General features: G+C 54.5%; 2 protein-coding genes across 3 annotated transcripts in view; both read right to left on the bottom strand.

The window, feature by feature from the left end:
- PAX3 (paired box 3) overlaps window positions 1–6343 on the bottom strand; it is a gene marked incomplete at both ends in the record, with an annotated part of 80557 nt that extends 74214 nt beyond the window's left edge. The window contains 4 exons of one of the 2 annotated variants that reach the window (XM_082321010.1): window positions 2870–3004; window positions 3653–3782; window positions 5145–5380; window positions 6259–6343. In XM_082321010.1, coding sequence (XP_082177136.1) covers window positions 2870–3004; window positions 3653–3782; window positions 5145–5380; window positions 6259–6343 — 586 coding nt within the window. The remainder of the gene's footprint in view (window positions 1–2869; window positions 3005–3652; window positions 3783–5144; window positions 5381–6258) is intronic. The other variant, XM_082321011.1, reaches the window with a different exon arrangement.
- A 14994-nt stretch (window positions 6344–21337) lies between these two features.
- On the bottom strand, window positions 21338–22192 carry RNF228 (ring finger protein 228; the record flags this gene model as incomplete). Its single annotated transcript, XM_082319361.1, has 1 exon — window positions 21338–22192. The coding sequence occupies one exon, from the start codon at window positions 22190–22192 to the stop codon at window positions 21338–21340; it is 855 nt and encodes a 284-aa protein (XP_082175487.1).
- Window positions 22193–27728: the final 5536 nt, after the last annotated feature.

Here is a 27728-nt window from a genome sequence, read left to right as displayed (position 1 = left end):
TGCCTCTCCCCGAGCCACCCAATTGCCCATGGTGAGGAGGGGATTTCAGGCAACGTCAGCAAATGTCCAGCACTAGATGTGTGCTCCCGAGCGGGAGAGTGATTCCACGCTCAGCCCCAGGACTTGCTTTCTGACCTAACCAAAAGCCTTCCCTCGCATCTACCTGCACCCACGCTCCTGCTACCGGGATACCTTGAGCCTGAGACCAGAGCTGTAAAAATTACTCAAACTATCAAAGACTCCAAAATACTGCACTTTTTTCACTCCATAACGCAGAGCACTCCCACGGAGAGCCTTCGGCAGTGAGCTACCACACAATGGTTTTGCTGCGTGCTGCCGGGATAACCTTCAGCCATACTACAAGCAACCCAAGCGTCGGAGAGGGCATCCGAGACGCCCTGTCAGCGGGCACCCTCCGCTGACCCAGACTGGCAAATACGATCCTCCACCATCAAAATCCTCAGGAGCGCTGCCAGTTATTTCAATATGAGAGCAGGCTCTGACCTGATGATTTTTTATAGACGGGGTGAAATGGAAGCTCCTCTGCTGGCAATGGGAATTGAAGCAGAAACTTTTTTGTTGGCCAGGTACAGAAAGTAGCGGTGGATGTATTTTGTGGTTGTTTTTTCCTTATAATGAACTCTCCAGTGTGTTGTCCCTATAGTATCACACGATACGTAAGGTATACGTATGGTAACAAATCTTTTCTTGAGCAGCAGCTCTCTCGCACTGCAGCATCCCAGCCACTCCAGTAATAAGATTAAGCAACAGCTTGCTACTCAGGGAGGGGGAGCAGGCGTTGCTGCGGGGAAGAGCACGATCTCCCTCCAACTGCCAAACCTTCCCAGGCACTGCCACAGAACAGACGGGATTATCCAGCTGCCGTTTGCAGAGAACTGCCCGGCCACATTCATGCAGCAAAAACGTGCGTGCGCGAGGACAGGACAGGGCTGCGCTACCCCATTTAGTCAGGGGGAATTTTGCCACTGACCGAACTCAGAAGAAGCAAAGTAGGACATTCACACCCGCGGAAAGTAAAGCAGGGGGTACGTCGGAGGGCAGAACGCAGCCTCCTCGTACGGCCGTGCTGGGGGACGCGAGCGAGCCCCCGTTCGCAGCGAGGCACTGCCAGTCCCAGTGCTTTTCCTGCAAGAGTCTCGGGGCTCCCCCGGGCTGGAGGGCGGCAGCCACGCACCCAGACACTGATTTACAGTAGATCAGGAGCTGCACTTTAAAGAGCAGAGAGTCAAAGAACAGGAAGAGTATTTCAAAGAGAAGTAGAGGGGTGGGTTATATTGATAATAGTATTTTTTCTCTTGCTGTCTCTATTAATTACTTTTTGTTCCATAAAGCAGGGATATTATCAAGGCTTCCTATCTTCTGTTTCTAATCTCTGTTGAGAAATTCAGGAAGGCAGAAAAGCTAGATATTTTAAAACAACTAGGGCACTGAGTCTAGCTATGTTTCCCTTGGTGCTCATCCCTCTCAGAACAATTTTCTGTTGCCGGAGGTTCTGGGGGAAACTCTGTGACCCATCACACAGGGGCAGCTAGACTGGGCAATCAAACTCTGCCTTCTCACCTTAATCTATTACTTCATTAGCATCTTCTGCGTGTTTGTATTACACACATCCACGCAAACACAGACACACAGAAGATGAGGCTTCCCTGAAAGCTTTAGTAACAGAGTTGAAAACTAAGTTTTGGGAGTGTTTTAGGGTTTGTTCCTACACAACAAGGAGATATCCTACTTTTAAAGAACGGGTTTCAGTTGTCCTTCTTGAATGGTACTCAGCATTTCTAAATGTCTAAAAATGCTAGAAACATTTTCTAGGTAAAAACAGCTACTTTTTCCACGGTGGAGAGTCCATAAAACTGCATGGAGCATCAGCTATTAGGGGCTCATTGAATAATTCATCCCTCATTGCAAGCCCATAATGTCTTTTCTCAGCCTTTTGTGGGGCTGTTTTCTCTTCTTTTCTCCTTGAATTATAAAAAGGTTGCCTTCTTTTGTTCACATCAAGCTGCTGCTAGCTGAAGCTTTGTCTGTGCAAAGCCAAAGTGTGAGTTTCAATGGACTCCCCCCTCTTTGTTTTCCAAGTTCATCTCCAAGTGTAGATTGTGTATAGAAGGCCTTCTTTGTAAAAGCTGGAAAAGTTGTACAAATGTTTGACCAGCTCATTTGGTACTTTTGTCTCGCCTTCACCAGTGCCTGTGCATGTGCTGGGCAGCCACTTCCACGCACAGGCCGCCCAACCGGGCCCTCGCCTGCCCCTCCGCTCCGGCCCGGCCGGGGAGCTGGGCACAACCACAGCGGGGCAGCGGCTGCCCCCGGAGCAGCCCCTCGCCTCTGCCTTGGTCAGGTTGCAACCCCCTCGCAGCCCCTGACCAACCACCAACACAAGCTTTTCCCAGCAGTTTTGAGAGAAGAAACGAAACATGCGGCTCCCTGCCCTGCCCACGGATGTGAAGACTCAAGGCTCTGCACCCTTTGGCTACAACCACCCCTTCTGTGCAGCTGCAGCCTTTTGCCGGGCTTGGGCTGGCAAAGCAGCCCCTGAGTGGCTCTGGCCCTCCCTGGCCCTGCTATTGAAAGCCAAACCAGTGCCGACCCCCATCTTTGCCCCCACCTCCACACCATTCCCACACTCTGCAGGGGCGTACCGGTGTGGGAACGGGACGGATGGGACATGGCAGCTGCCCCGTCGGGGCTAGCTCCTCACCCGGGCTAGCTCCTCACCCTACACCTCCTGCTGCGCTGGCCCAGGACGACCTCCGGGAGAAGGGGAGCAATACCCACCAGCACCCCGAGCTGGCACGGGCCGATCCCAGGGCTCCACGAAGAGGGCAGGGGGGAAAGGGGACTTTACCTCTTTCGCTGAGGATGCCGTCAATGCTGTGCTTGGCCTTCTTGTCGCCTTCCTCCACCTCCTTCCTTTCCAGCTCGGCCTCCTCTTCCTCACCTTTCCCAAACTTGCTCCGCAGGATGCGGCTGATGGAGCTCACTTCGGGGGGAGCGCAGAGCTGTGACCGGGCTCGTCCCCAGCAGCCCCCCGCGGCGGCCGGGCCGCAGAGCCCAGCCCCGCACCAGTGCCGCTGCCCCGCGTCCCCCCCGGCCGCCGCCAGCCGGGGCTTTCGGGGGCGGCCGCCCGCTCCCCTCCCTGCGGGGGTTCCCCGGGGCACTGCCCCGCACCACGCTCCAGCGCCCGCACAGCCGCCCCGCCAGTATTTTTTTTCCCGAGCCCAGGCAGTGGGTGATGAGAAAACCCCACGGACACCCGCACAAATACCGCCCCGGCTCCGTGGGACCCCCGGCAAACAACGCACCGGCGCAGGGAGCTGCTCCCCGGCTCCGGGGCTCCGGCCAGCCCCGAGCCGCCCTGCGGCAGCGGCCCGGCGGGGAAGCGGGGCAGGAGCAGGGGAGGGGATGCAGTTGCGATTTAATTAAAAACACCCCCGCCGAGCGCAGGAACCCTCCCGGGACGCCTCTGCCGGTACCAGCGCGCTAAGGCCGACCGCTTCACGGGCACCGGCCCGGGGCTCCGCTCTCGCCGGGCACGGGGCTCGCCCCGGGAACCGCGCTGCCCTCCCCGTACCGGCCCCGGCCCTCCGGGACGTGTCCGAGCCCCCGCCGCCCGGCCGGCGCCCCGTACCTGACGGCACCGTGTTGCGGTCACACACCCCGTCCTTCAGCAGCTTGTCCCGGATCTCCCAGCTGAACATGCCCGCGTTTTCCCGCTTGTATTCCTCGATTTTCTTCTCAACATCCGGCGTCGTCACCTGCTTCAGTAAAGACAAGGCGAGCGGGCACAGTCTGCGCGGCCGCGGGGCCCGGGCTGCCGCCGCCGGGACCCCGGGGCCGGAGCCTCCCCGCCGCCGCCCCGCCCGGCCGCAGCGAGAGCCGACACCGGCCCCGCGTAGAAACCGCGTCGTAAAACACCCCGAGGACGGGCAGGTTAAAATCGGAGGGGACGTAACAGGTAACAACGGGCCCGCATAAGACGAGCACCCCGCGGGTTAAACGAAACTTCCCAGGCACTCCTCCGGAAGGTGGGATCGAGCCCTCGGCAAGGGAAATCCCGAGTCAGGCAGCACCGGCTGCCGTGCGGCCGAGAGAAAATCCCGGGGAAATTCTGGGTCGGGATGAGAGGAGGGCTCCGTGTGAGCGAAGCTCCGAGCCAGTGAAGTTTCGGCTGCACAAAGTTCGCAGCGCCAAGTAAGAAGCAGCGTAATAAAACCGCTGAGAGGTCCGAGCACCGAGAGGCTTCTCCGATGGCCTCGAGATTTTAAAATAAAGCCGAATTCAAACAAAACAAAGGTCTCCCGGCTGGGAGCAGCCTTTCGTTCGGGTAACACGCTTATAAAAAAATATCTCTGGTCCCAACACCGAAAGGGAAAGTTCAGGCATTGCTGCTTTAGAAGCGACAAAGGGGAAAAAAATCTAGCAGCAACTTTCAACGGAAACTCAAGCCTTTACTTCGCTTTTGTGGGAATGAAAAGCAATAGCAGGAGGAGGCTAATCTTGAGACAAGTATCCGTATTTGTCTGCATTATTGTGAGCGCAAACTTTTTAGCGATGCAGCTATAAATACACGCAGCTTTGGAGCGGACAGAAAAGTAAACAGCGGGTGAAGGAGCAGTAGGCAGACAGAAATACAGGTAATTTTTTTTGCGCTTTGCAACGAAAGAAGCGAGGGCCCGATCCCGCCGCGCTGTGCAAGCCCTGGCGGCTGACCGATCGCCTCCCCGGTCCGTCCCGGCAGCGCCGAGCCCGGCCGCGGCTGCCGCGGGGCGAAGTGTGGGGCGCTCGGGGCTTTGGACCGCGGAGCGCTCACAAAACGACCCCTTTCTCCCTAGTTTCGTTTGAGAACTATTTTTTTAAAATAGCATTTTCTTGATCAAAAAAAAACAAAACCAAAAAACATTGCCACGCAACTGCTAGGGGATTTTTTAAAGCCTCGGGAACTTTGGGAGCAACAGGCAGGGACGCGGCGGGCGCTGCTGTGAGCAGTGCGTGTCTGCGCCCACCCCCGGCCCCGCACCGGCCCCCGGCCCTGCGGGGCTGCCGCCTCCCCGCCCGCAGACCCCGGCCCCGGCTGGGCCTCGCTCCCCGCCGCCGCGGCCGGGCTTTGCGGAGGGGCTCACCTTGGGCTTGCTGCCGCCGATGGCCCCCGGCCGGATGGAGCCCGTCTCCTGGTACCTGCAGAGAATTTTGGAGACGCAGCCGTGGGACACTCGCAGCTGGCGAGAGATGACACAGGGCCTTATGCCATGGTGGGCCATCTCCACTATCTTGTGTCGGATATGGTTGGGTAAAGGCCTGCCATTGATAAACACTCCTCCGAGCTGATTGACTCTGCCCTGGCCTAGAGGAGTAGAGACTAGAAAAGGAGGGGAGGGGAGGCAGGAGGGGGAAATGGCGTTAACGTCTCCTTCGGATCCTGCTGGGTCTTTTTTTTTCTTGTTATTGTTTCTTTTTTTTTTTTTGTCGTTGCTTTTCTGCAAGGCAACTCGCCGCCACCCGCCCCCGCCCGCCCAGCCGCCCCGCAGCGCGCCCGGGGCCCGCCGGCCCCCGCCGAGCCCCGCGCTGCCGCCCCGGCGGGCAGGGGAAGGCGGCGGGGCGGCTTCACCTGTTGCACTCGCACCGGAGCCGGCTTGCAGGGCTTGCCCGGCTCCAGCGGAGAAGGAGGGGAACCGGCGCGGGAGGCCCGCGGGCTCCCCGGGCGGCTCGGGCTCCGGCCCGCGGCTCGGCCGCCCCGGGGGGCAGCGGCGGGAGCCGCCGCAGACGCCCGTTCTTCCCCGGGCAGGGGCCTGCGGGGCTCCCCGGTGCTGCGGGGCTCCCACACCGCCGCTGCCCGGAGGAAGAACCGCCACTTGCGGCGGTCCGGCCCGCCCGGGACAAGCCCTCGTTTCTAAAGTCCCTTTCGATTTCGTTTCGTTTATTTTAATTTTTTTCCTAACTTTTCCCCCACTTTTTTCTAACTTCGGGCTCCCCAGAGCACTGCCCTTCACCCTGCGAGCGAGCGGGCTCAGGGCCCGCCGCGCCGCCGACCTCCCGGTCGGTTCCCCCCGCACCGGCCTTCCCCGCACCGGCCCCAGCCCCGCCCGTGCCGGGACGGGGCCCTGCCCCAGCCCGGCCGCGGGACGGCGGCTCTGACAGCCGGGGCCGCGGGCTGCCCGGGGAGCCCTCCGTGCGCCGGCTCCCGGCACGGAGCGAATCTCGCTTTCCCGAGCGGGAGCAGCCCGGGCGCGGCCTCACCTTCCAGCGGGAAGCCGCTGCGGGGGTAGTTCTGCCCGGCCCCGGGTCGCATCATCCTGGGGACAGCTCCGGCCAGAGTTGTCATCGCGGCGGCGGCCCGGCAGGGTTATATCCAGGTGAGGGCCGATCTAGGAGAGATCCGCGCTGTCAGCGGGTCCCACCGAATCAGGAGCGGTCCCGGGAGGGGGTGGGGGATGCCGCCGGGGGGCGGGGAGGAGGCAGCTCCGCCGCTGCCCCTTTGTCAGTGACCCGCGCTGCCCCGCACCGGGAGGGCAGGGGCCGGGGCCCCGCCGGGCGGCGAGGCTGGGCGCGGGGGAGGGAGGGCGGGCGGGCGGGCGGCGGAGGGGGGCGGCGGCGGCGGCGCTGTCCCCGGTGCGGCGGGGCGCGGCGGCCGCGGGGCCGGGAGCATTTATCGGCTCCGTCCCCGGCGCGGCTCCGCGGCGGCGCCGCCGCGATTGGCCGCCGCCGCCCGGCCCGGCCGCGCCGCCCCCGCTGATTGGGCGAGCGGGGCGGCTCCGCCGCATCGCCCCGGCCGGCGCGGCCGCAGCGTGACCGGCCCGGCCCGGCCCGGCGGGGCCCGGCCCCGCGCCGGGCCCTCCCGCCGCGGGCAGAGAGCGGCCGGCCGTGCCCCGACGGCCGCCCCGGCCCCGGGGAGGGCATGGGAGGACCAGCCGGAGGCGGCCCGGACCTCGCACCCGTGAGGACCCGTGTCCCTCCGGGGCCCCGCGGGGCCGCAGCCCTGCCCCGCCAGACTCGAAGGGGCAGCGCCGGCCTCGCTGCCCATCAAGTGCTTTGTCTCGGGGCTCTGCTCCTCCGGGCACGAGTGGCGGGGGGCAGGGGAGGAACAACCTTCCTTCTTTTTTTTTTTTTTAAATGAAAAAAAGCTTCTTCCTTCTATTTATTTATTTTGTACCGAAATCTCTCGCCGTCCAGACGAAACATCTCTGGACCAAATGGTGCTAACGGTTTTGATAGCGAGAGCTGCCAGTGAGATCTCCGTGGGGGCTTCTGCTTTTAAAAATCGATGGCAGGAGCGTGTCCCTGCACTGCATGCGTGTGCGTGAGCGTGCCTATGCGGGTGTACATGGGTGCGAGGCGGTGCGTGTTAAAGTCTCACTAACAAGCGTTTGTTCCCAGGAATTTATTGTAGTATTCAAACTAAACTGCTGGAAAAATAAAAGAGGTAAAGTCTGCCTAGGAGCTGAAGTGACCACAGCAGGATATGACGCCAGGAGTGTTGTAAAGACTGTCTGTCCTTAAAGAAGGTACTATTGTGCATGGCCTTTTATTTATAACTTGGTAAGTGCCAGCAAACTCGCCTCCTTTACACTCTGAAGTGCCAGCCCAGCTTTCCACAGTGCTCTTTATTTGCAATAGTCTATTCAGTAACTGTCACTCCCGAGCTTCAAGTTATTCAAGACCTTAATCAATCAAAAGGATGAGAATCGTTCAGGTTTCCCCTTTGAAATTAGGGAAACAATGTTTTCTGGGCTCCCAGTCCGCTTCTCCTTTACGGGCCGGGCGATCGTTTCGGGGCCGGTACCGGCCCCGGGGAGGGCGGGGGTTCGCGTTATTTAGGCAAAAATCCGGAGCCGGAATAATAAACGAATCCGGCCGCCGCGGGACGGGCGGCAGCGGCGCTCGGGAAAGCGCGGGGGTTGCCGGCGGGCTCCGCACCGGGGTGCTCGGGCGGCGGAGCCGGCGGCCCCAGCCGGCCTGCCCGCCCCGGCCCGGCAGCCTCAGCGCCGGTGCCCCGCACGCCCGGGCGGCCCTGGCCCGCCGTCCTGCTCTCCCCAGCCCCCGCGCCCCGGCCACCGAACCCAGCGTTTCCATCACTTTTTAAGCGCATAAAAACAAACCCCAAATCCTGGGTGCGCGGCGGCCGCCGGCTCTGCTCAGGAAAGCTGTCCACGCACCCAAGAAGCAGGCTGGCAAGAGAAGTTCGCACGGCAGTAAAAGTCCGCCTGTATTTTACGCAGCGTTTTTGTTTCACGAAGCACCCCGAGGACCGAAGCTTTGAGAAAACGGCTGGCGAGCCCCGGGCAAGCCCAGCCCCGGGCAGCGCCGGGCTCGGGCAGCCGGGGCTGTGCCGGCAGCCGCAGCCCCCCAGAAACGCTCCCAAGGCAGCGGCCACACCGCACGCCTTGCCACGCGTGTGCTACCCGCGGAAGGAAGGCGGGAGAAGGGTGATTAACAAAAAAGACGGAGCTACTTCAGGTTTAATTCGTGCTTGGGAAACAGGCGGCGGGAAGCGGGGAGGCACGGGAGGGCACACGGCACCCCCCGGCCGCCCCTCGCCGCCGGCACCGCCGCGGCCCCGGCCGTGGGAGCAGGAACCCTTCCCACCCATGGCCGCGGCGGGGGGGCGCCACCGCGAGCCTCGGGCCGTAACCCACGGACACGCGCGGAGGGGGCGCGAACGGGGACTGCCCCGACCCCTCGGCGCGCCGGCGGAGGCGCGGAGCCCCCGCCCCCGCAGCCCCAGACGGGCCCTGAGCTGCTTTTCCCCCTCTTTCAACGAGTTGCGCCCGTGTGCGCGGCGTGTGCGTCTGCGTGGGCCCGGCTGCCGCGCCGGGGCAGCCCCGGCGGGCCGCTCCCGCGCCGTCCGCCGCCGGGAGCCGCCTCGGGCGCTCCGGGGCCGCCGCCGCTCCCGCGGAGGCCCGGGGCCGGTGGCACCGGGGCAGGGGCGGCCCCGCTCCGCCGCCGCGGCTCCCGCAGCGCCTCCCGTGTCCCTGCTCCGCGCCCGGCCCCGCGGGGCTGGCGGGGGACCCCGCCGCCCCCGCGCCCCCCCGGGGCCCCGGATCCGGCGCCCCGCTCCCCCGGGACAGGCTGCCGGGCCGGGCTGGGGCGGGCGGCGGGGCAAAGCGGCGTGAAACCCACCTAGTCTCGTCCTGCGCTACCGGGCACCGAGTGCGCCGAGACGAAACGGCCGCATCCTCCCGCACGGGAACTGTTAAAAATTCAAGGGAAAAAGATTAGGCACGAACGCCGGGCCCCGCTCCTCCCTCCCCTCCGCGCCCCCACCCCCGCTACAGTCCTTCAGGCCAGCAGAGATGATTTCACGGTTTTCCAGTGGAAATAGCTAAAAATGCTCCTGCTAATTACAGAGCTCTTCCAGGCCAGGTGCACTTTTAATTGGATTAGTAAGTGCTCTATATTAAACCTGCAGCACATCAAATGGACAGTGAAAATTAGAGCTATTAAGAACACAGGCAATCATTCCTGACCGATAACATTACTGCTTTCCTCTCTATTAGAAATAAATCAATTATCCCCTTTCCGGGTTTGCGCGCATACATTAATTTCTCCTAAGGATTTCGGAAGGAATTCTCCGCCTGTTTCCAGGGGAGGTGAAGGGGCGAGGAGAGGGCAGCCTCGTAAATAGAAACGTGTCCTTGAGGGAAAGGGAAAGGGAAAGGGAAAGGGAAAGGGAAAGGGAAAGGGAAAGGAGAAAGAAATAGAGGAGGGAAGAAGGGAAGAAGGGAAGAAAGAAAAGAAAAGAAAAGAAAAGAAAAGAAAAGAAAAGAAAAGAAAAGAAAAGAAAAGAAAAGAAAAGAAAAGAAAAGAAAAGAAAGAAAGAAAGAAAGAAAGAAAGAGAAAGAAAGAAAGAAGGAAGGAAGGAAGGAAGGAAGAAAGAAATAGAAATAGAAATAGGAAGGAAGGAAGGAAGGAAGGAAGGAAGGAAGGAGGGAAGGAAGGAAGGAGGGAAGGAAGACCGGCATAACGAGTATGTGTGGGCGCCTGTGATTTCTGGCTGGGGCTCCACGCTGCCCTGGCAGCACACACCTCCCGGGGGACCTCTGGGTTTGGTCCCTGGACGTGGGTGCCGCGGGGCCGGGCGGTTCGGTTTCACCCGCTGCCTGATGTCTCTCTCTGCACACGGGTTTCCCTCCGGCTTCCCCTCCTACAGAGCGAGGGGGGTTGTGCCTGCGGGGGCACCTCGCAGCGCCCGGGCAGGCAGAGGCCCGAGAGCCGGTGCCCGGCGGTGCGGGCGGGGGGGCTGCGGCCGAGCCGGTGCCCGGCGGGACGGGGGCGGTGGGGTCCCCGCAATGGCTGGCCCACCCCCAGCCTGTGCCCCGCGCTCGGAAGGTCCGTCCCCGCCGCAAGCGGGGCGTGGGGGTGCGAGCCCCGCCGCGGACCGGGGGCGCGTTCAACCAAACCGGTACCGACTTTTCCCAAGGGGAGTGACCTGCGTGCGACGGCGACTTGCAAAATGCCACAAAGAGAAACTTCAGTACTGTTCTAGTAATTGGGGGGCTAGGGTATCACGAACGGTTAACAAATCCTCTGCTTTCAGCAGGGGACCCGACGGGGAGGCGGCGGAGCGGGAGGGAGGGAGGCGGGAGGCGGTGGCACCCCGCGGGCGGCCACGCCAGGCAAACGGCCGGTTACGGCGACAGACGGCCCCGTACAGCCCGGTTTCCCTCCGAGAAGTAAGCTCCGCGAACGGAGCCCTCCCAGGGACAGCCTCTCCAGGCCGTGTTTTTGCCCGTCACTCCCTGCCCGTTTACGGGCCCAGAGGTGTCCGGGGACGTTACCTGCCGGGCCGGGGCTGTGAGGGGGCCCCGCCGCCGCCGGCCGGGAAGCCCGGGCCGTGCCCCGGCGCCGGGAGGAAGCCAGAGCCCACCCCAACTCCAGGTGTGGAGGGAAAAATACCTGCTCCGACTGCACCAAGCTCCGCGCTGCGGGGCTGCTGCGGGGCTGCTGCGGGGCTGCCCCCGGCCCGCCCCGAGCCCGCAGGCGCCTCCGCCCCGGCGGGAAGGCCCCGGGCCGGCGGTGGAGCGGGCAGCAGCGTCGTCCTCCGCCCGGCTCCCGGGCCCGAGCCTTAGCAAATATTTCGAGACAAGTAGCCTTAAGATTAATTGTTTTAAGGGCGCTTTTCTTTTTTTTTCTTTTTTTTTTTTTTTTTTTTGGTGGCAGAAACATAATACTATTTGGCAAAAAAAGAAATTACCAGCAAAGGGCCGGGGAGATTAACATTTGGAAACTTATGAAATGTAATCTGCATATCCAATTGATTCCCAGCATATCAGTTGAAAGGATAAAGATGCATATCTCCATGATGGATATTGCATTAATAGGCACATAAATAAAGGTTGAAAAGTCATCACCGAAAGCTTTGAACCTTTTTCCATCGCTTTTATGTCCCGTCCGCACGTCTCAGCACCGTCTTATTTTTTTTTCCCCCGTTTGAGTTGTTACGTTTTCATTAATTTACCGCCGCAGCACGTTTGGCGGCCCGAGAAGGGCCCGGTGCGGGGCGCGGAGCTGGCGGCGCGGCTCGGTACCGGAGGAGGCTCTGTGTAAGGACAGGGGCAGGGGGCCGGACACCCCAGATGCCCCTAACCACCCCAGGCACCCCCGAGGCCAGCCCCGGGACCACTCCGGAGCCCCTGCCGAGGGTATGTCCGCGGGGATCGCCTTTGCCAGGACCACGGAGGAAAGGGGACTCTGGAGGGTGAAGGCAAAGTACTGCGGCGGGTGGGTAGAGCCGAGGTAGGTCCCGCCACCGGGGCCCCGAGGGAGCCGTGGGAGGGAGCAAACACCCGGGGAGCCCCCTCGGCTGCCCGCTGCCCGACGGGTCTGGCCTTCGGGGCACCTGCCCGCGGCCCGGGGACCGGCTGTGCCCCGGGTGGGGAGGTGGTCCCCGGGAAGGGCGAAATCCAGTTCCCCGTAGGCCGGCGAGGCTGCCCGTGGGAAGAGGCTGGAGCACTTAACCCTACAAATGGCTCCCTTTGCGGCACCGGCCGCCCGCTCTCGCCCTGTAAAATGGCAATAAATACAACATGTATTTCACTAACTCCTCACCTTCCTGATTACTACCAGATCCTCCAGTAAGCGATACTACAGCTGCCACTCCATACTAACACATGCCTGCTGCGACGAGGACAGAGATGCATCTGCAGCCTCGGGGGCTCCTTCCAGCGGACCACGGCGGCGGGGACGGGCTGCTCCTCTCCTGCAAAGGGACGGGAGGAAAAGGCGTGTGTTATTTATTTAGGATTTTAAGGGTTGCAGCCGAATTTCGGATTCATCCCGGAGAGGGGAGGAACGCCCCGCCGCGCTCCCGACGGGGAGGGGAGGGGGGGGGAGGGCCGGGCCGGCTCCCCCGCAAGTCTCACCCACCGGAGGGGCAACGCGCATCTCCCTTCCCCACCTCCCCTAGTTAACAGCCACCTTGCAAGACGAAGCGTCTAATCCTCGTTCATTACTCGTAAAAACACCAGTGATGATTAATTCCAGCAGTATCACAACCGATTTCCACCGGGAGTTTTGCCGCGGTAAGGGACCATGAGCGCTTCAGGGACGCGAGGCTCGGACCGATCAAATGCGTTTGCCTTCGGAACAGGGGATTTCCACAGCAGCGGGGGGGGGGGGGGAACGAGGGACACGCGTGGCCCTGCGTGACCCACTCCGGGTCTGCCCACAGGTATGGGGCACCGGCGATCCCGAGCCTCAGCCGAGGCATCCCTCCCGCCCTCCATCCAACACGACGGAGCCAGGAATTAACGATACCAAGGGGAAAGCGGCCCTACTAGCACAGACATTGAATTCATTAATCGGTATTTCGCCCGCAGCTATATATGATTTCACCACTTATTCTTTGAAAGATGAACTGGATTGAAATCTGGGAAGGGAGAAACCGAAAGAGAGAGAAAGAATGAGAGGAGAAAAAGACGGGAAAAGGGAGAAAGAAAGAGCGAAATAATGAGAGAGAGAAAGAAAGAGCAAGGAAGAAAGAGGGACAGAAGGAAGGAAGGAAGGAAGGAAGGAAGGAAGGAAGGAAGTGAAGAGAGGGAGGGAGGGAGGGAAAGGAGGAGAGAGAAAGAAGGAAAGACGGAAAGACGGAAAGACGGAAAGAAGGAAAGAAGGAAAGAAAGAGAAAGAAAGAAAGAAAGAAAGAGGAAGAAAGAGAAAGAAAGAAAGGGCAAGATGGAAAGAAAGAGTAAGAAGAAGGAAAGAAGAAAGAAAAAGAAAGAGCAAGAAGGCAGGGAGGAAGGACAACAAGAAAGCAAAAGAAATCAAGCAAGAAAACAAAAGAGGGGGAGAAAAGCGAGAAAGCAGAGACGACGGCAGGCCGAGGGGGGCCGGCGCCCCGCTCATGCTGCCCGGCGGGGCTGCTCCCGGCGGGGGCCGCGGCCGCGGCGATGCCCTTGCCCCGGCCGGGGGCTCCTCGGGCGGAGCCGCGGGCCAGCGCCCCGCCGGGGCTCGCGGGGGCGGGGGCCGCCGGTGCCCCGGGTCGGGGCAGCGCAGGAGGGCGGGCGGCGGCGGGAGGGCTCCGGCTCCATCCGCTGCTCCCCGGCAGCGGGTCCCCCGCCGCCCGTCCCCAGAGCGGGGCCGGCAGCGGGCTGGTGCCGCTGCTCTCCTGCCGTCTCCTTCCCCGCCGTCCCATCCATGCCAAAACACAAGGATCCTGCTCCCCAGCCGCCGAGCCCCGCTTATGTCCGCGCCGGGCGCTTATTTTCAACGCCAGTGCACTGCTGGGTTCGGTAAAACGGGAACGAGCACAGCGCAAGGTTCGGGGGATTTTGGCCCTTTCTTCGCAGGCCCGTGGCTACCCGTCGGGGCGAGCTGTCCGGCGGCTCCGGGCGGGACGGGCTCCCCAGGCCTGGCCGGCCCCTGCCCTGCCCTGCGCTGCACGCCTGGTGCCCCCGGCAGCACCCCTGCCCTGCGGGAGGGGAGCTGCTGCCCCGCTCCCCTGCCTTGCCTCGGGCGAGAAGTAAAGCCCCTGCCCACAGAACATAAAGAAATTGGGGGGGGGGGGGGGGGGGGGGGGGCAACATGACCCAGTTAATATCTGGAAGAATACTTTTAGTGATCGCAACCAACCAGAGACTCTTCCCTCTCCTTCACAAAGAAGGCAGAACTTCCAGAACAACTAGAATGTCACCTCTCTCCCATATGATTTTGATATTGAAGTAATACAGGGACATCTGAATTATTCTCAGAGAAGTGTTTACTATCTGACTAGAAGTGTGGTTTCTATTTTATTTTTACGGTTTCATTTAATTTACTTTAAAGCTTACAATAGTTACGGTTTTTTTCATAGAAGAATATTTTTCTGTCCCCTAATATTAACTGTCCAACTAACAAGTCCTTATTTACAACGTGGAAATCAAACTGGAATTATTGCGCATCACCACATTTTCTAAGTCATAAAAAGTCTCGTTCTTCCCATTTTAAAGCAAAGCAAATTTTGAATTGTATCTCAAGCATATTTGTCAAATTTCAGTCATTAAACAAAACCCCAAAACGAAATGCAGTTACTGCAATTTGCTATTAATCAAACGATTACAAAATAAGAACGAAAATGGATTTGTTAGATTTTGCTAAATGGTTAAACAACCTAGAGGCAGGACAGAGAAACGTTGCTTACATCTGGACCTGTAATGAGCTGAAGTGTTAAGATTTAGATTCCTTGACAAATCAGGAGTAGGTTTTGGGAATAAATAATAATTAAAAAAAAAAAAAAAAAAAGTAAAAATCTTTCAAGCTATTCCTCCCAAATTTCCTAATCCAATGAGACAAATCAACCTCACAATATTTGTTTACTGTAAAAATCTCCTTAAAATAGCTGAGATATTTCTCAGCTGAGGCTCTTTGTAAGAGATTGCAATCACCTTGACCCAAAACCTCACCATCTGCATGACATGAAAAGTACGCCTGAGACCAGCGCAGAACCAGAGCTGCAAGGCCAGTTCAGAGCTGGGTGGTTTTAGTAAGAGGAGATACACGCCAGGCGGAGGGCCAGTATTGCTCCTTCCCTGTAACACGAGCGAAAGTATTTTATGCTGCATTGATCAAAGAATAACGTAGTTGAATACATCTAGTATGAATATATGTATCCCCCACAACAGAAACTGCATGTTGTTAATGCACTTTTGGCATTCCTTCCCAATATCTCCATTTCTACATGCACCCGGATAAAATGCAGAAGCAGGATAAGTTGCAGGGCTTTAATAAAAGTGAGCCATCAAATACAAATACCCTTCAGAAACATTAGAAACTGCAGCCATGAAAGACCCATCGCTCGTTTGTAACGTGAAGGGAACATTTGTAACACTTGTGTGAAGATCTTGCACCAACGGGCAACTGACAGGGAGCCGCCTCTGATGTGGTTTAAATCAGCAGAGGTTAATACAAACCAAGATTGAAGCTTTCTGTGGCAATATAATATGCTAACAAAATTAACTAACTTGCAGTGAGATAAAGCACATTCTCTAGACCAGCAGAACAGACAGGGTTGTTATATCTACAAAACGTCCGTGGCACGGGGAAAAGGACCATTGAGCCCAGGAGGATTCAAGTGCACACCAAGAGCTCTGACAAAGTTAGGCAAACAATTCTCCTACACTTTTATTTCCAATGAATATTAGGCACTCAATATCGTGTCCATAAACATATCTCACACCATATTAATATCAAATGCACTGTTTATGCTCAAACCTGCAGGTCAGAGATGATTAATAGCCATTCCTCTGAGTGATGTACACATTCATATTTAAATAGTCGTCTTCAGCAGCTCTTCAATCTTCACTGCGACACAGAACACACTGATACGGGAAAGAGGCTGGACTGTGCCAGGCTGAACGCGAGCGAGGGAGCTGCGACAGCACTTCTCCTTGGGCTCCACAACTATTCCCCTAAGTAAAGGTTTTCAGCACCAGGTCTGATTACACGATTGCACGCTGTTCTCCAGAGCAGCTTGTCGGTCACACACATGACAATTCCCATCCAGCGGGATTTTGTCTGTTTGCACAACCAGCAGTCCTGCCCAGTTGAAGCAGTTCGCCCACTCCACTGAAATTGCTCACTGAAGGAGGATTTCAGCTGAAACTCCTCATTAACCCTATAACTACACCTGTATTCTTCAGTCTGTGCTAACTGCCTGTGTGAAGGCAACTCACTCTTCCATCATTTGCAAAAGACATTTTATACAGTCTGTTATACACAATAAGCTACTTTGGGACGTGAGCCTTGAAAGCAAACCTGAATCCCTGTGAATGGTAATTTGAGCTACAAAAGAAGAGCATTAAGGTAAGAAGCAACAGTATTGCCATATGCACCTGTAATCCACCATATTTTAATAATGTATTTTTACAGTGTGAGGAAAAAATAATGGAAGTTTATTCTTTTCTGTTCTCTAAAGTATAAATGCAGACAGAAACTCACTTTTCAGAGTAAGATGGTCTTCTGGGTTCTCAGCCCACAATGCTATTATTGAGCCTGATTTTGAAATGTCCTTCCAAAATGCTGTCTCAACCCAGACAAAAACAGATCGGACCCAAACTACCAGTCACTTTTGGAAATTCAGGTCATTGATCTAACTTGCAGGGATGTACGATTCAGTACCCACAGCTGTTAGCTACTTTTTTATTATTTGGCTTTGTGGTACATTTCTAATGATCGTAAATATGAGAGTAACTGCTATGTTGCTTTTTGCACGATAAAAGAATACAAAAGTATCGCCTTATGCAGGCTTTTTAACCCGTCCAACTAGATAATTGAGGGTTTTATTCCTTCCATGCATTTATGAAATACTCATGTGTTTTTCTGTCAAACTTGCCTTTCAAATACCTACCGTTATGTAAATTAACACCGTATGATTATTTACTACTTGTGGGCTAGCGATGTAGAAAGGAATATAATTTCTTGCCTGCAGCTGCAGTATTTACCAGAGAAATAAAAATTTCTACACTGTGGCACTGAAGGTACGTGATATGTGTTAAACACATTATGGTGCTTTAAAAAATTGAATTCTTGAGCACAAGTAATTAGAAAGGCAACAGGAAAGAAGTAAAGTTGTAACGCGGTAGTGATTGTCCTAACGCATCCCCGTGCATCATAAATGGCAGAAGCTCCCCACAAAGAGCATATACTGAGCCTTATCCCGTGGCTGCAGCTAGCTCCAGAGAGAACTTTCCTCAAGCAGAGGTGGTAGCCACCGGCCCCAGGTAAGACGGGAAAGAAGAGTCTACAGTACGTGACTACCCACCCCGGTTCTGGGCTGGTAAGCTGGCTTCTGCCCTCCTATCTGCTTTTTTCTCCCTCTCTTGGGCTAATACCACTGATGTCTGGCAGCCTATTCCAAATCATGAGCTTAACATTTAATCTAATCTTCCAGTCTGGAGCCCAGTACGCTCCACTCAGGTAGAGGAACAGGGGATTACTGCTACACAAAATTTAAGATCTTCTGGCATGACTGGAAACTACAGATCTTTCAGGGTTCACGCAGCCTGTGATCTCGCAGAGGTCAAAAAATTCCTGAGAAAGCTTCAGGCCTTTGTTTACTTTCCTGGTGCTTCCATTCCTTGGCTGTAGCTGCTTGTGCCCCAGACTGTGTAACGCAGAGAAATGTTGCACAGCACAAAAAAAGAAAAATGAGTGCAAGGAAAAAAAAAAGGCAGCAGCTTGTATTTCCCATGATTTTCCCCATGGTGTTGTGGTATATCCCTCCTTTGCTGCTTTCCCACAGAGTGCCCCAAAGCACCGTTTTTTTCTGTGGGATGTGTGGATAGTATAACTGATGCATACCCCTTCAGCTGCGTATCTCTGCGTGTTTTTAAACAACTAGAAAACACAAGTGTTCTGACTGAAATAGTCACCATAATAAAACACCACCAGCCACACGGATTTTCACTTCTTGTTTTTTACTTAACTTTTTTTTACTGAAACTTGAGCAAAGTTTGGCTTTGGACAAACAATCTGTACACTCAAAGGAACCCAAAATACAAATATAATACTGGGATTCTACGGTAGCCAGAGATGTATACAATGCATGATTTTTTCTGACTGGTACTGTGATGTGGATCCAGACTAACGCTCCCGAAACCAGTGGAGTTTCCCAAAATTTGCATAAGCAGAGAGAAGGATTTGGCATATGGTCAGACTGTCCATTTTAATTTGGCTCTGAAATATTTTCAAATATATGGGTGGGAACTTGATCTGTAATGTGATCGTTCAATTGTGAATAAGCCTGAAAATCCTGTTTAGGCCTGTGATCTTCAACTTTTTTTTAATGTGCCAACCTCTAAACACTTTAAAGTTGACCCTCACGTAACAAATTTAAGCTTCTGATGATCGATTTGCTTTTCTTACTTACCTTTCGCAGATCCTTTAGAAGTAGTCCATGGATCCCAGTTGAAACCATTGGTTTAGTCAAAATGGCAAATACTGTTTACAGAGAAAAGGCAAGAATAAAACTATGATGTGGAAAGAAAAGAAAAAGATGGAGTATACATTTCTTACTGTAATCAGTATTTCAGGGCATAGCTACGTACTAGCTTCTGCTGCGACTGCAGCTCCTGCAAACATACCCGCGTTGGTGCGAGCTAGCTTGCTCGCCCGGACAGTGCCGGCAGCGCACCTGCGACATCCAAGCCTCCCACTGCAGCCAGAAAGCCCGCAGGAGCAAAGCAAAGGCAGAGCTACGCCGTGAGCTCCAGCTGAGCTTCACGAGCACTCGGAGCTGGCTGCGGCACATCTACGTGAGTTGTGCCTGCTGGGTGGGCTCATCTGAACTGCCAGGTACCGGAGCTTACCTGATTGAACAGAAATGCTGATACGCACGCTGCGTTTGCAGTAGAAGCACAAACAGGTAAATCATATATTGGTGCATATGATGTACACATGTACATATTTTATATATTTATTTTTCTTAGAAAACATTGCTGCTGTTTATGTCCATTAATTTACACATATTTATTCTTACTACAGTATCATTTATAATAATACTTGTACTTCTATAGCACCTCCTCTTCAAGGATCTCCAATTGCTTAAAAACTTTAATAAATAAAGCCTCACATCTTGCCTGTGAGGTAGGTCAATGCTATTATCAAACTTTACAGATGCATTAACTGAAGAACAGAGAGGTTAAGGCCAAAATTTTCAAATGTTTGTACCTGAAGTCAACCATCTAAATTCTCATTTAGATGCTTAAATAAAAGTCTCGTGATTTTCTTTGGTGCAGAACATCCACAACTACTGCTGAAGTCAACAGGGGCTAATAGTCAGGCCTGATTTTAGGAGGCATACACCTTTTACACGGCTAACAAGCAACTCCAAGTTTGAAAACACTGGTCTAAATACATGAAGCACGGTCAGAGCCACAGTTGATCCCAGTAATTTATCTCCTCGGGGCCCTTATATTATGATATACGACTTTAAAAGGCTGGTGCGGATCTTTTTAAATAGACATAAGTGACACAAAAATCACATACTGTTTCCACAAACTGCGTCCATCGTAACAGAGTCTGTATAAATACCGCTTGGGTTTGTGGGGGTTTTTTTGGGCATCGGGGGGTTGTTTTTCACAGATTTGTGATAATCAAGACAATGCACAGTACACATCACTTGTGCAGTCATAAAACACATCACACATCTTCACCTGCTGCCTTTACATTTCTACATAGTAAATTCCTTTGCCCTTGTGACAAATAGAAGTGGTCAAGTGAAGGTCTATTAAGAGGATACTTGTCAGAATATCATGCAGACAGCTTGCAAAATACACATACTAAAAGATCACTTTTAAAATTCTTGAATTGTTAAGCACGAAAATAATTACCTCATTCCATTACAGTACTGTGTAGAAACACGGAATAAGCAGCATTATCTTATTCCCAATAGAATAGATTATAACAACTAATTAAGTTAAAAAAAATTCAGGCACCAAATGAATTATCCTGCAACACAGAACAGTATCTATACAGAGTGCTCTCCTTAATATACTACAAAACCAGCTGTACGGCAATGTTTTTCCATTTCATATTATGAGCATCTCCTCACATTTCAAGAACATCTTTGCTGTTCCAACCTCACGGAACAAAAACGTTTTCTACTGGCCTTTACAGGAACTCATAACACAGAGGAGAAACTTACCAAGAGGGGAAACCACCGTCTTGTTACAGCTACCTCGACCGAAGGTAAATGTTCAATACACAAATTATGCTACCGCGTTCCACTTTTACAGCGATGCTGAAAGTCCGTATTTTAATGTGGGCTTCTCTCGCTGTGTGAAAACTGAAATCAATGGCCAGTGAAATATTACTCTCTACCACAGGAGTCTCTTAGCTCTATTTTAGAGCTCCATTAATTAAATCACCTTCCATAAATTAAGTGTGCAATGTAGTGTTTCAGTCTCCCACATTAAAAGAGAATTTCAAAGAATTAAATAATAAAGCTTATTTTAAGCAACGAACAGAGGGCTCGACGGCCTTCTAATAAACTTGTAACAAAACCGTACTCGATACATTGTAGGGAAACTTTGGCTCAGTCTCTTTAAGATAATACATTTCTGTTACAGCTTCTTCTATATGTACTCGTAAAAGGGAAAACAAAACGCGTTTACCATCGCGGTCCTGTTCTGCTCCTAACCACAGTGACTCTCTCAAATCATCTTCCAGGTGGGGGCAACAGTCAGCCAGTTTCCTTTCATCGCGACCGTGTCCCTCTGCAGCCGGGCGGGCGGGCAGCGCCCCCGGCCGAGGCGGGCGGGTCGCGCCCGGCGGCGGAGCCCAGCCCCGGGGGGCCCTGCCCGGCGCCGTTGCTAGAGACGCGCCCCGCCCCGCCCCCCGGGCGGCCGGACCCTCCGCCGCCCCTCGCCCGGGCCCTGCACACCATCCCCGCCGCCTCGGGCTCTGCCTGAGCCGCGGGGCTGGCCTGGCTGCGGGGCCGCCGTGCCACCGCGGCGGGCCCGGCACCCTGGCGGGGCTGGGGCCTGCCCTGCCGCCCGCCCGCCACCACGGCGGGCCCCAGGCCCAGAGCCGGCCGGCCCGTTACACCCGGGAGAGCCGCGGCCTCGCCCGCGTCCTGCCCCCGCCGCTGCCCGCCCGCCTCTCGGCTGGGACGGGGCTGCGCCCAGCCCAAGGAGGGGCACCCGCCAGCGGGGGCCGCGGCCCAGTCGCTCCGGGCCCCGCCAGGGCCGCGCTCTCCCCGGACAGCGGGGCGCGGGGGGCCGGGCCCGGGCCCCCTCACAGCCGCTCCGCGCTCCGCGCCCCCCGCCCAGCCCAGCCCAGCCCCTCGGCGCCCGCCGCCGCCGCCCGGCCCCGCTCCGCTCCGCTCCGCTGCGGGCCGCCGGCGCTACGTGTCTCTCCTGCGGGCGGCCGCCGCCCGGCCCCGCGCGGTGCTGTTGGAGGTCGCCCCGCCGGTCGCCGCCGCCGCCTCGGGCCGGTACTTGAGCCAGCAGATGAGCCATGTGACGACGACGGAGAAGAGGGCGAGGATGCTGGCCACCGACAGGCAGATCGGCCCCACCGGCGACGGCGAGGCCGAGGCGCCGGGCCCGGCGTCGCCGCCGTACTGGTTGACGAAGATGAGGCCGGTGAAGAGCAGCACCACCATGGAGAGGAAGGAGACGACGACGCACACGCAGCCGGCGCTCAGCGCCGCCCGCTTGCAGCTCTGGCAGCTCTCGTAGCCGCCGCCCGAGGAGCGCGGCCCGGCCCGGCCGGCGGGGCCGGGGGCCGGCGGGGCGAGGGCGGCCGCCGCCTCCCGGGCGCGGGGCGGGCGGCGGGGCGGCAGCGGCGGCAGGCTGTCCTGGGGCAGCGGGTCGCGGGCCCGCAGCTGCGGCGGGCAGGCGGCGGCCAGCTTGGTGTTGACCGGGAGGCCGTGGACGCGGTGGTCGGGCAGCGCCGTGCGGTGGCGGCAGAGCGGGCAGGCCAGGGAGCCGCCGGCCGAGCGGCCGGGCCCCGGCCCCGGCTCGGCGGCGGCGGCGGCGGGGGGCTGCTGGGCGGCCCGCAGGTGCAGCTGGCTCAGGCACTCCTGGCAGAAGGTGTGCAGGCACTCCAGCAGCTTGGGCGCCCGCCGCTCCAGGTCGAAGTAGTTGTAGCAGATCTTGCACTCGTAGTCCTCGTAGCTGGGGGCGGCCGCCGCCGCCGCCTCATCCTCCCGCCGCCCGCCCTGCCCTACGCCGCCCTTCTGCGCCGGCTCGGCCATAACATCTCGCCGGAGGGGGGACGGAGACCCGCGGAAAGGCGGCGAGTCCCGGGCCGCGCCGCGCCGCGCCTGGGAGGCGGCCGGGGAGCCGCGGCCCCGCCGCCTCCTGGCCGCGCCCGCGGGCTGCGGCGCGGCCCGGCGGGGAGGGAGGGCCGGGGGACGGGAGGGAGGGAGGGAGGGAGGGCCGCCGGCCGCCTGCCCGCCCGCTGCGCCGCCCGCCCGCCGCGCTGGCGGCTGCCGGGGGCTGCGGGCGGGGGGCGGGATCGGCGCCGCCCGCCCCCGGGAGCGGCCGCCGGTGCGCGGCGGCGGGGAGCGCGTCCCGGCCCGGGCGGCGGCGGGTCCCTCCTCCCGGCCCGCCTGGCGTGCCCTGCGGCGGGGGCTCGGCCCGGGCCCCCGCGCCCGGCGGCGGCTGGAGGGGCGTGCGGCACCGCGGTCGGGGCGGGCGGGAGGCCGCGTCCCCAGGGCCCGAGGGCTGGGTGCCCCGGCGGCGTCCCCGCCTCTGCGCGGGCCAGCCGGGCCGCCGGGGGCTGCCGCGTCCTGCAGCCCCGGGGGCTGCCCTGGCTCTAGGAAACACTCAGAGCTGGAAAATGCCGGTAGCTTTTCAGTCCCGAGTTGCATTTTTTTAATCGTCCTATTGATTTTAGCAATTGATGAGGATTCCCCGATGTGATTGTGCATTAGGACCGGCAGTTATGCTTACAAAACACTTGTTAGGCAGCGAACGCTGCTAATCAGGGGTTAACAGGGGAAGGCCCGTACGGTGGCAGGTTAACATCTGTTCAATACATTGCAGCTCGCAGGCTAACATACATTTTGCATGTCTTTGGGAAGAACCCTTGGTGCACGGTGATTTCCTTTCATTATGCACAGTGAAAATAAAAGCTATTTTATTCTGGAAACCAGAGGCAAAAGGAGTTACCGACGCTTTTATTTACATCCTGACATTGTGTTTTAAGATTGAGAGCTTTCGCCCAGTTTAATTAAAAACAATCCAAACAATAAAACATTCATAGCCTCCGATGTCACACTGTTAATCTGATAGGTTTCACTAAATCAAATTCTGCTCTGTCATGTCAGGGAAATCTGGAGTAACTCCGTATTCCTCAGGTCTAGCACAGGCCATAAAATAATTATTTCTCTTTGTAGTTCTGAAAATGCACTTACAGCTGGGGATAGCTCTAGGCCGGTAAGGCCCGTGTTTCAGGCACAATGCGTTGCCCTGCTGTGTTGCTAAAGCTGCATCTTGGGAACGTCAGCTCTGGACTGAGAGCTGTCTCAGCTCAGACATCTTCCCTTCTCTTCTGCCATCTGGCATGCTCTCTCAGGCGTGCTTCACCGCAGATGCTGGAGGAAGCTCCCTCTCCTCAGTACTGGATCCCTCTTTTAGCTGTCTGTGCGAGGACTTGCGTTGTTCTTGAGTCCTGAGCATTCTTGAAGAGCCCAACAAAACAGGGACACTGTTAACTGTTTAGAAATAACGGCTTTTTGGAAAGATGAAATGGCACACGTTGCTCAGTTGTGGTGGCAGGTCTGAAGGTTGTCCACGAGTCCTTGAACAATAAAATGAGCAGAAGAGGGAACTTGCTTAAAGTTTTTCAGCTTAGCATAAACTGAAATAATGGGATAAAGTCACACAGAGAAAAGTAGGAACATTCTCTGTACAGGGAGGAAGATCCTTTCTGTAATTTATCCTAGGAGATGATTTAAAGTCTGTTAAGAATCTAGGCTCAGTCTCTTGAAAAGAAGAAAAAAAAATGGCTTTAGTTGTTACTGTCCATAGTGCACAGCTACTTCGGCATGTGGAGTCAAAAATCGCCCCTTTTTAAAAGCCCACGCTGGTTTGCAACCTCAGAGCTAATCTACCCCTGTCACCTGGAGGACTTCTTCAGTGTTACTGTTTTCCCGGTGCTGCGTATCATCCCTGATGGATTTGGACTGTGTTCATCTAACTCTGCTATCTTCCATTTTTTTACACTAAATCTCGTCTTATTTACTCAGGTATTCTTAAATATGTTTCTGGTGGTTTGGTTTGTTTTGCCCCCTTTTTTTTTTGTTGCTACTGTTTCCCAGTGTAGCGTCGTCTTCCCATTTAATTAGAGCATTGTTAAAAGATATATGTCAAATTATCCCAGGCACCGCCCTTCCACTTAATATTATTGCCATTTTCATAACCCTACAACTTTCAATTCATTTTCAAAATGCGTGAAAGTCCTTAGATCCAAGCAGATCTGAATTAATTTTTCAAGTAAAATTTTTTGAGGCACTGTATCAAATGCTCTAATAAGGTCCAGATACATCAGTTGCGTTTCTGGTTCAAACTGCTTTGTCTCTGTCTTTTGTATTCTGAGTTTTCTTATCTGATGTGTATCTGCCTTGAGGTCAACTGAAACTCCACCTAATAAGCATATGAAAGTCAGCATTGGGAAAGCTTCCTGTAATTCTGGCATGAAAACTACACAGGATAGATGGCAAAGTTGAGCATAACTGAAAAAAAAAAGAAAATAAAAATGTTAAATATGAAATGAGGATGAAATTTACTTTTTTTGATAAAGCTAAGAATGAGAAAAACTGGTGTGTAATCACAGGAGCTTCTTTGCTCATAATTACCCCTGTGAACACAATACTGTATAACTGGATCCTGCACAAGCAACGTTGTCTTGTGCCGTGCGGTCCCTAGAGAACATTATTTAATAGAACACGTAAGCCGCGTCGTCCCCACGCCTGGTGAGATGCTGCTTTTTTCTACGGAAGGGTGCGACTCCTATTTACCTCTTTGTGTATCTAGTGGCACTTGTGGGCTCTTACCCTTTTGCTAGCACAGGAACTCATGTGATGACACAGCAAGTCAGTTCATGGAGATGATCCAGCTGAACGCTGTTACATTTTTTATTAGTTTTTCTGCTGGAACAACTCAGCAAAGCAGGTCGCTGCCTGGGTGCATGAGGTCTGCAGCCAGTGCAAGGGAAAATGCTGGTGGCTGTGTGGGCAGGAGAGGAAATGAGGCTGGGACCACAGCGACAGTGATTTATGTACACTTACCTTACTCTGGAACAAAGCCATTAATGATTTCAGCCCTTTTGTCTTAGTGCAGCATCATGTCATGTATATAATGGGATATTATAGTCCAGAGCAAGGCTTGAAATCCTGCGCTGACAACCTGAAGAGTAAGCTGCGTTCTTGTATCCCCTGGCAGCCTTATCTGTGTAGGATATTGCTCAGCTGTAGCTCTCCTAGGGTGCACAGATTTACAGGCAGGGCGTGTGTGCGTGCAACACGCACTCCTGCTCCCCACGACGTGGTGCTACCCTGGCTTCTCAGTCTCTTGGACGAGCAGGGCCCCTGGCCTGGAGTTGAAGATGGCTTCTTGGCTGTATTCCTCTGGTGACTGAATCCATGATTCTTCACAAGCAGAGGAGTTGGACCATGAGTACTGGAAGACATCTTCATGTTGAATTTAAAGGCTTCCTAGGCTGGGATGGAAGAGAAGAGAAATTTCTTCAGATTTTTGGAAGAGTTACTGTATTTCTTAAGATCCAGATGTATTCTCTCCTTTAGTCACTGTAATTACGATGAGCATTTGTTCTTTGGATTGTCAGCTTGTAGGGGCTGTTCTTTAGTGGGAAAGATGTATTAGTTATTGTAAAAAAAACCCTGAAATGCAACTGAGCCGATTCTGAGGGCTGACTTTTGGCTGAACTGCTATTAGAGACTTTGGATGTTATTCAGAAGAAGTTGTGTTATGAATTCTGAGCAAAAGTGGCAAACAACCCTTACAAAATACACATTTTTCTACTTAAAATAATCATCCTGCAGCTGGTAAGAATTGATTTTTAGCATTTTAAATATTGGGCCTGATTTACCCAGTGCAGCATGCCAGTTTTATGCTGGTGTAAGACTTGATCTAAGAAGAGCTGTAACAGTGTAAAATGAACTCACTGATGAGCCAAGCCCAAAACATCATAGAAGAATCCTCATGTTTTTCACAAGGGACACGCTGGCATACATGCCTGCAGCAATAATGTTTTGTTTAGCTGGTTTAATTCTTCAGAATTTCTGTGTTGCTGTACAACAGGCATGTTTAATGAAATTTGACATCTTGCTTTTTATTTATAGGTAGGAAGAAAGTTCTTTCTCATGGATGCACAGGACAGGAGTGGATCGGATGCCAGTCCATTCACGGTAAAAAAGTTAACTCCGCCTTCTTTATGCTTATGTTTTCTATACATTTCAGTGATTAGGTAGCTTGTATAGGACTGATGCAAAGGTCATTGAAGTGAGACAACTCTTCAGATAAGTCCTTGTGGTTGAATATACTATTACGGTTGACATCAGAAGCTTTTTGACAATATTTTAATAACAGGAGTTTTTTACTTTTATAAAAGTCTGCTTATTGTATGACTTTCTAGAGTGCATTAAGTAACTAAGCTGAGAGCTCATTTGGTAAATATTTAGAAAAAGAGAACTCTCTTGCTTTTCATCATTCCACTCAAATTCATTTACACAAGTTTCCTCCTCCAACCTCATTTCCACTCACTTTTGAGGGGTGGCAAAAGCCGTGCATTATTTTTATGCCCTATCATTGTATTGTAGGATGCTGCAACATCATCTTCTGCTTTCTTCACGTTAACATTTTATTTCATATAATGTATTTCTGAATAATTTATAATTAAAGTGCTTTTTAACCTTTTCTGTCTTGGAACTACTGTAAGAGCTATTGCATGCACTGTCTATTGCATTCAGTACAGAAAAGAATGTTAATTTTCCATAATATTTGCGGGCCATTTCAGGAAGCTGTAAAAGGAGAGAAGAAGAATTGCAATTATAAGCAATTCCAAGTCAGTCACAGCCATATAGGAAATGTGTTGTTCTCTTAATGCATGTAACAGGAAAGATGCAGAGGTAAATAGATGTGGAGGTACTGTATTTGACACCCCTCTCCTCCAAAAATACACTGGTAGCTGCTAGATACGGTTCTACTTCAGTTGCCTCAGGCAATGAGGAATGCGTGAAAGACGGTGCCTTCACTGACCACTCACCTCTGCTGGTGAGGTCTCTGCTTTCTCTTTTCTACTAGGTTAAGTGTTAAGCTTCTCTTCCTCACCCAGTGTTGACATGAAGCCCCAAGCACAGACACACCCTTGTTAGCAAGTCTGATGCCAAATTGTGCAACAGCTTTATTGGCAATAAAAGGGTGAGGGACACAGGCTTAAAGCTGAGGAAGACTACATCATTTCTGGTGGGAATAATTTCTGATTATTCCCATCCATTTATTTTCCATAATCCTGTGTTTTCAGCACATCCCAAACAGGTAACTGTTTGGGATAACTACATATGTACATAACTACATTATGAGCTTTGGTTAAGAAAAGATGAGGAGCCATTGGGAGGTTATGTCCCTTAGTGCAATAGTCTTCTCAAATAGCCAAGGTTTAACAGCAACAAGGAGCATTACCACAGACTTGCTATCCAGAGCAAACCCATCTCAGAAATGTTATTTAAGCCGATGGCAGACATGGGCTAACTCTGCAGGTCAGGC

Source organism: Platalea leucorodia (genome assembly GCF_965183815.1).
Source record: "Platalea leucorodia genome assembly, chromosome: 8".
In the NCBI taxonomy this organism is placed as follows: domain Eukaryota; kingdom Metazoa; phylum Chordata; class Aves; order Pelecaniformes; family Threskiornithidae; genus Platalea; species Platalea leucorodia.
The sequence above is the reverse complement of the archived record's forward strand: the minus strand, read 5'-3'. Positions and strand labels throughout refer to the sequence as shown.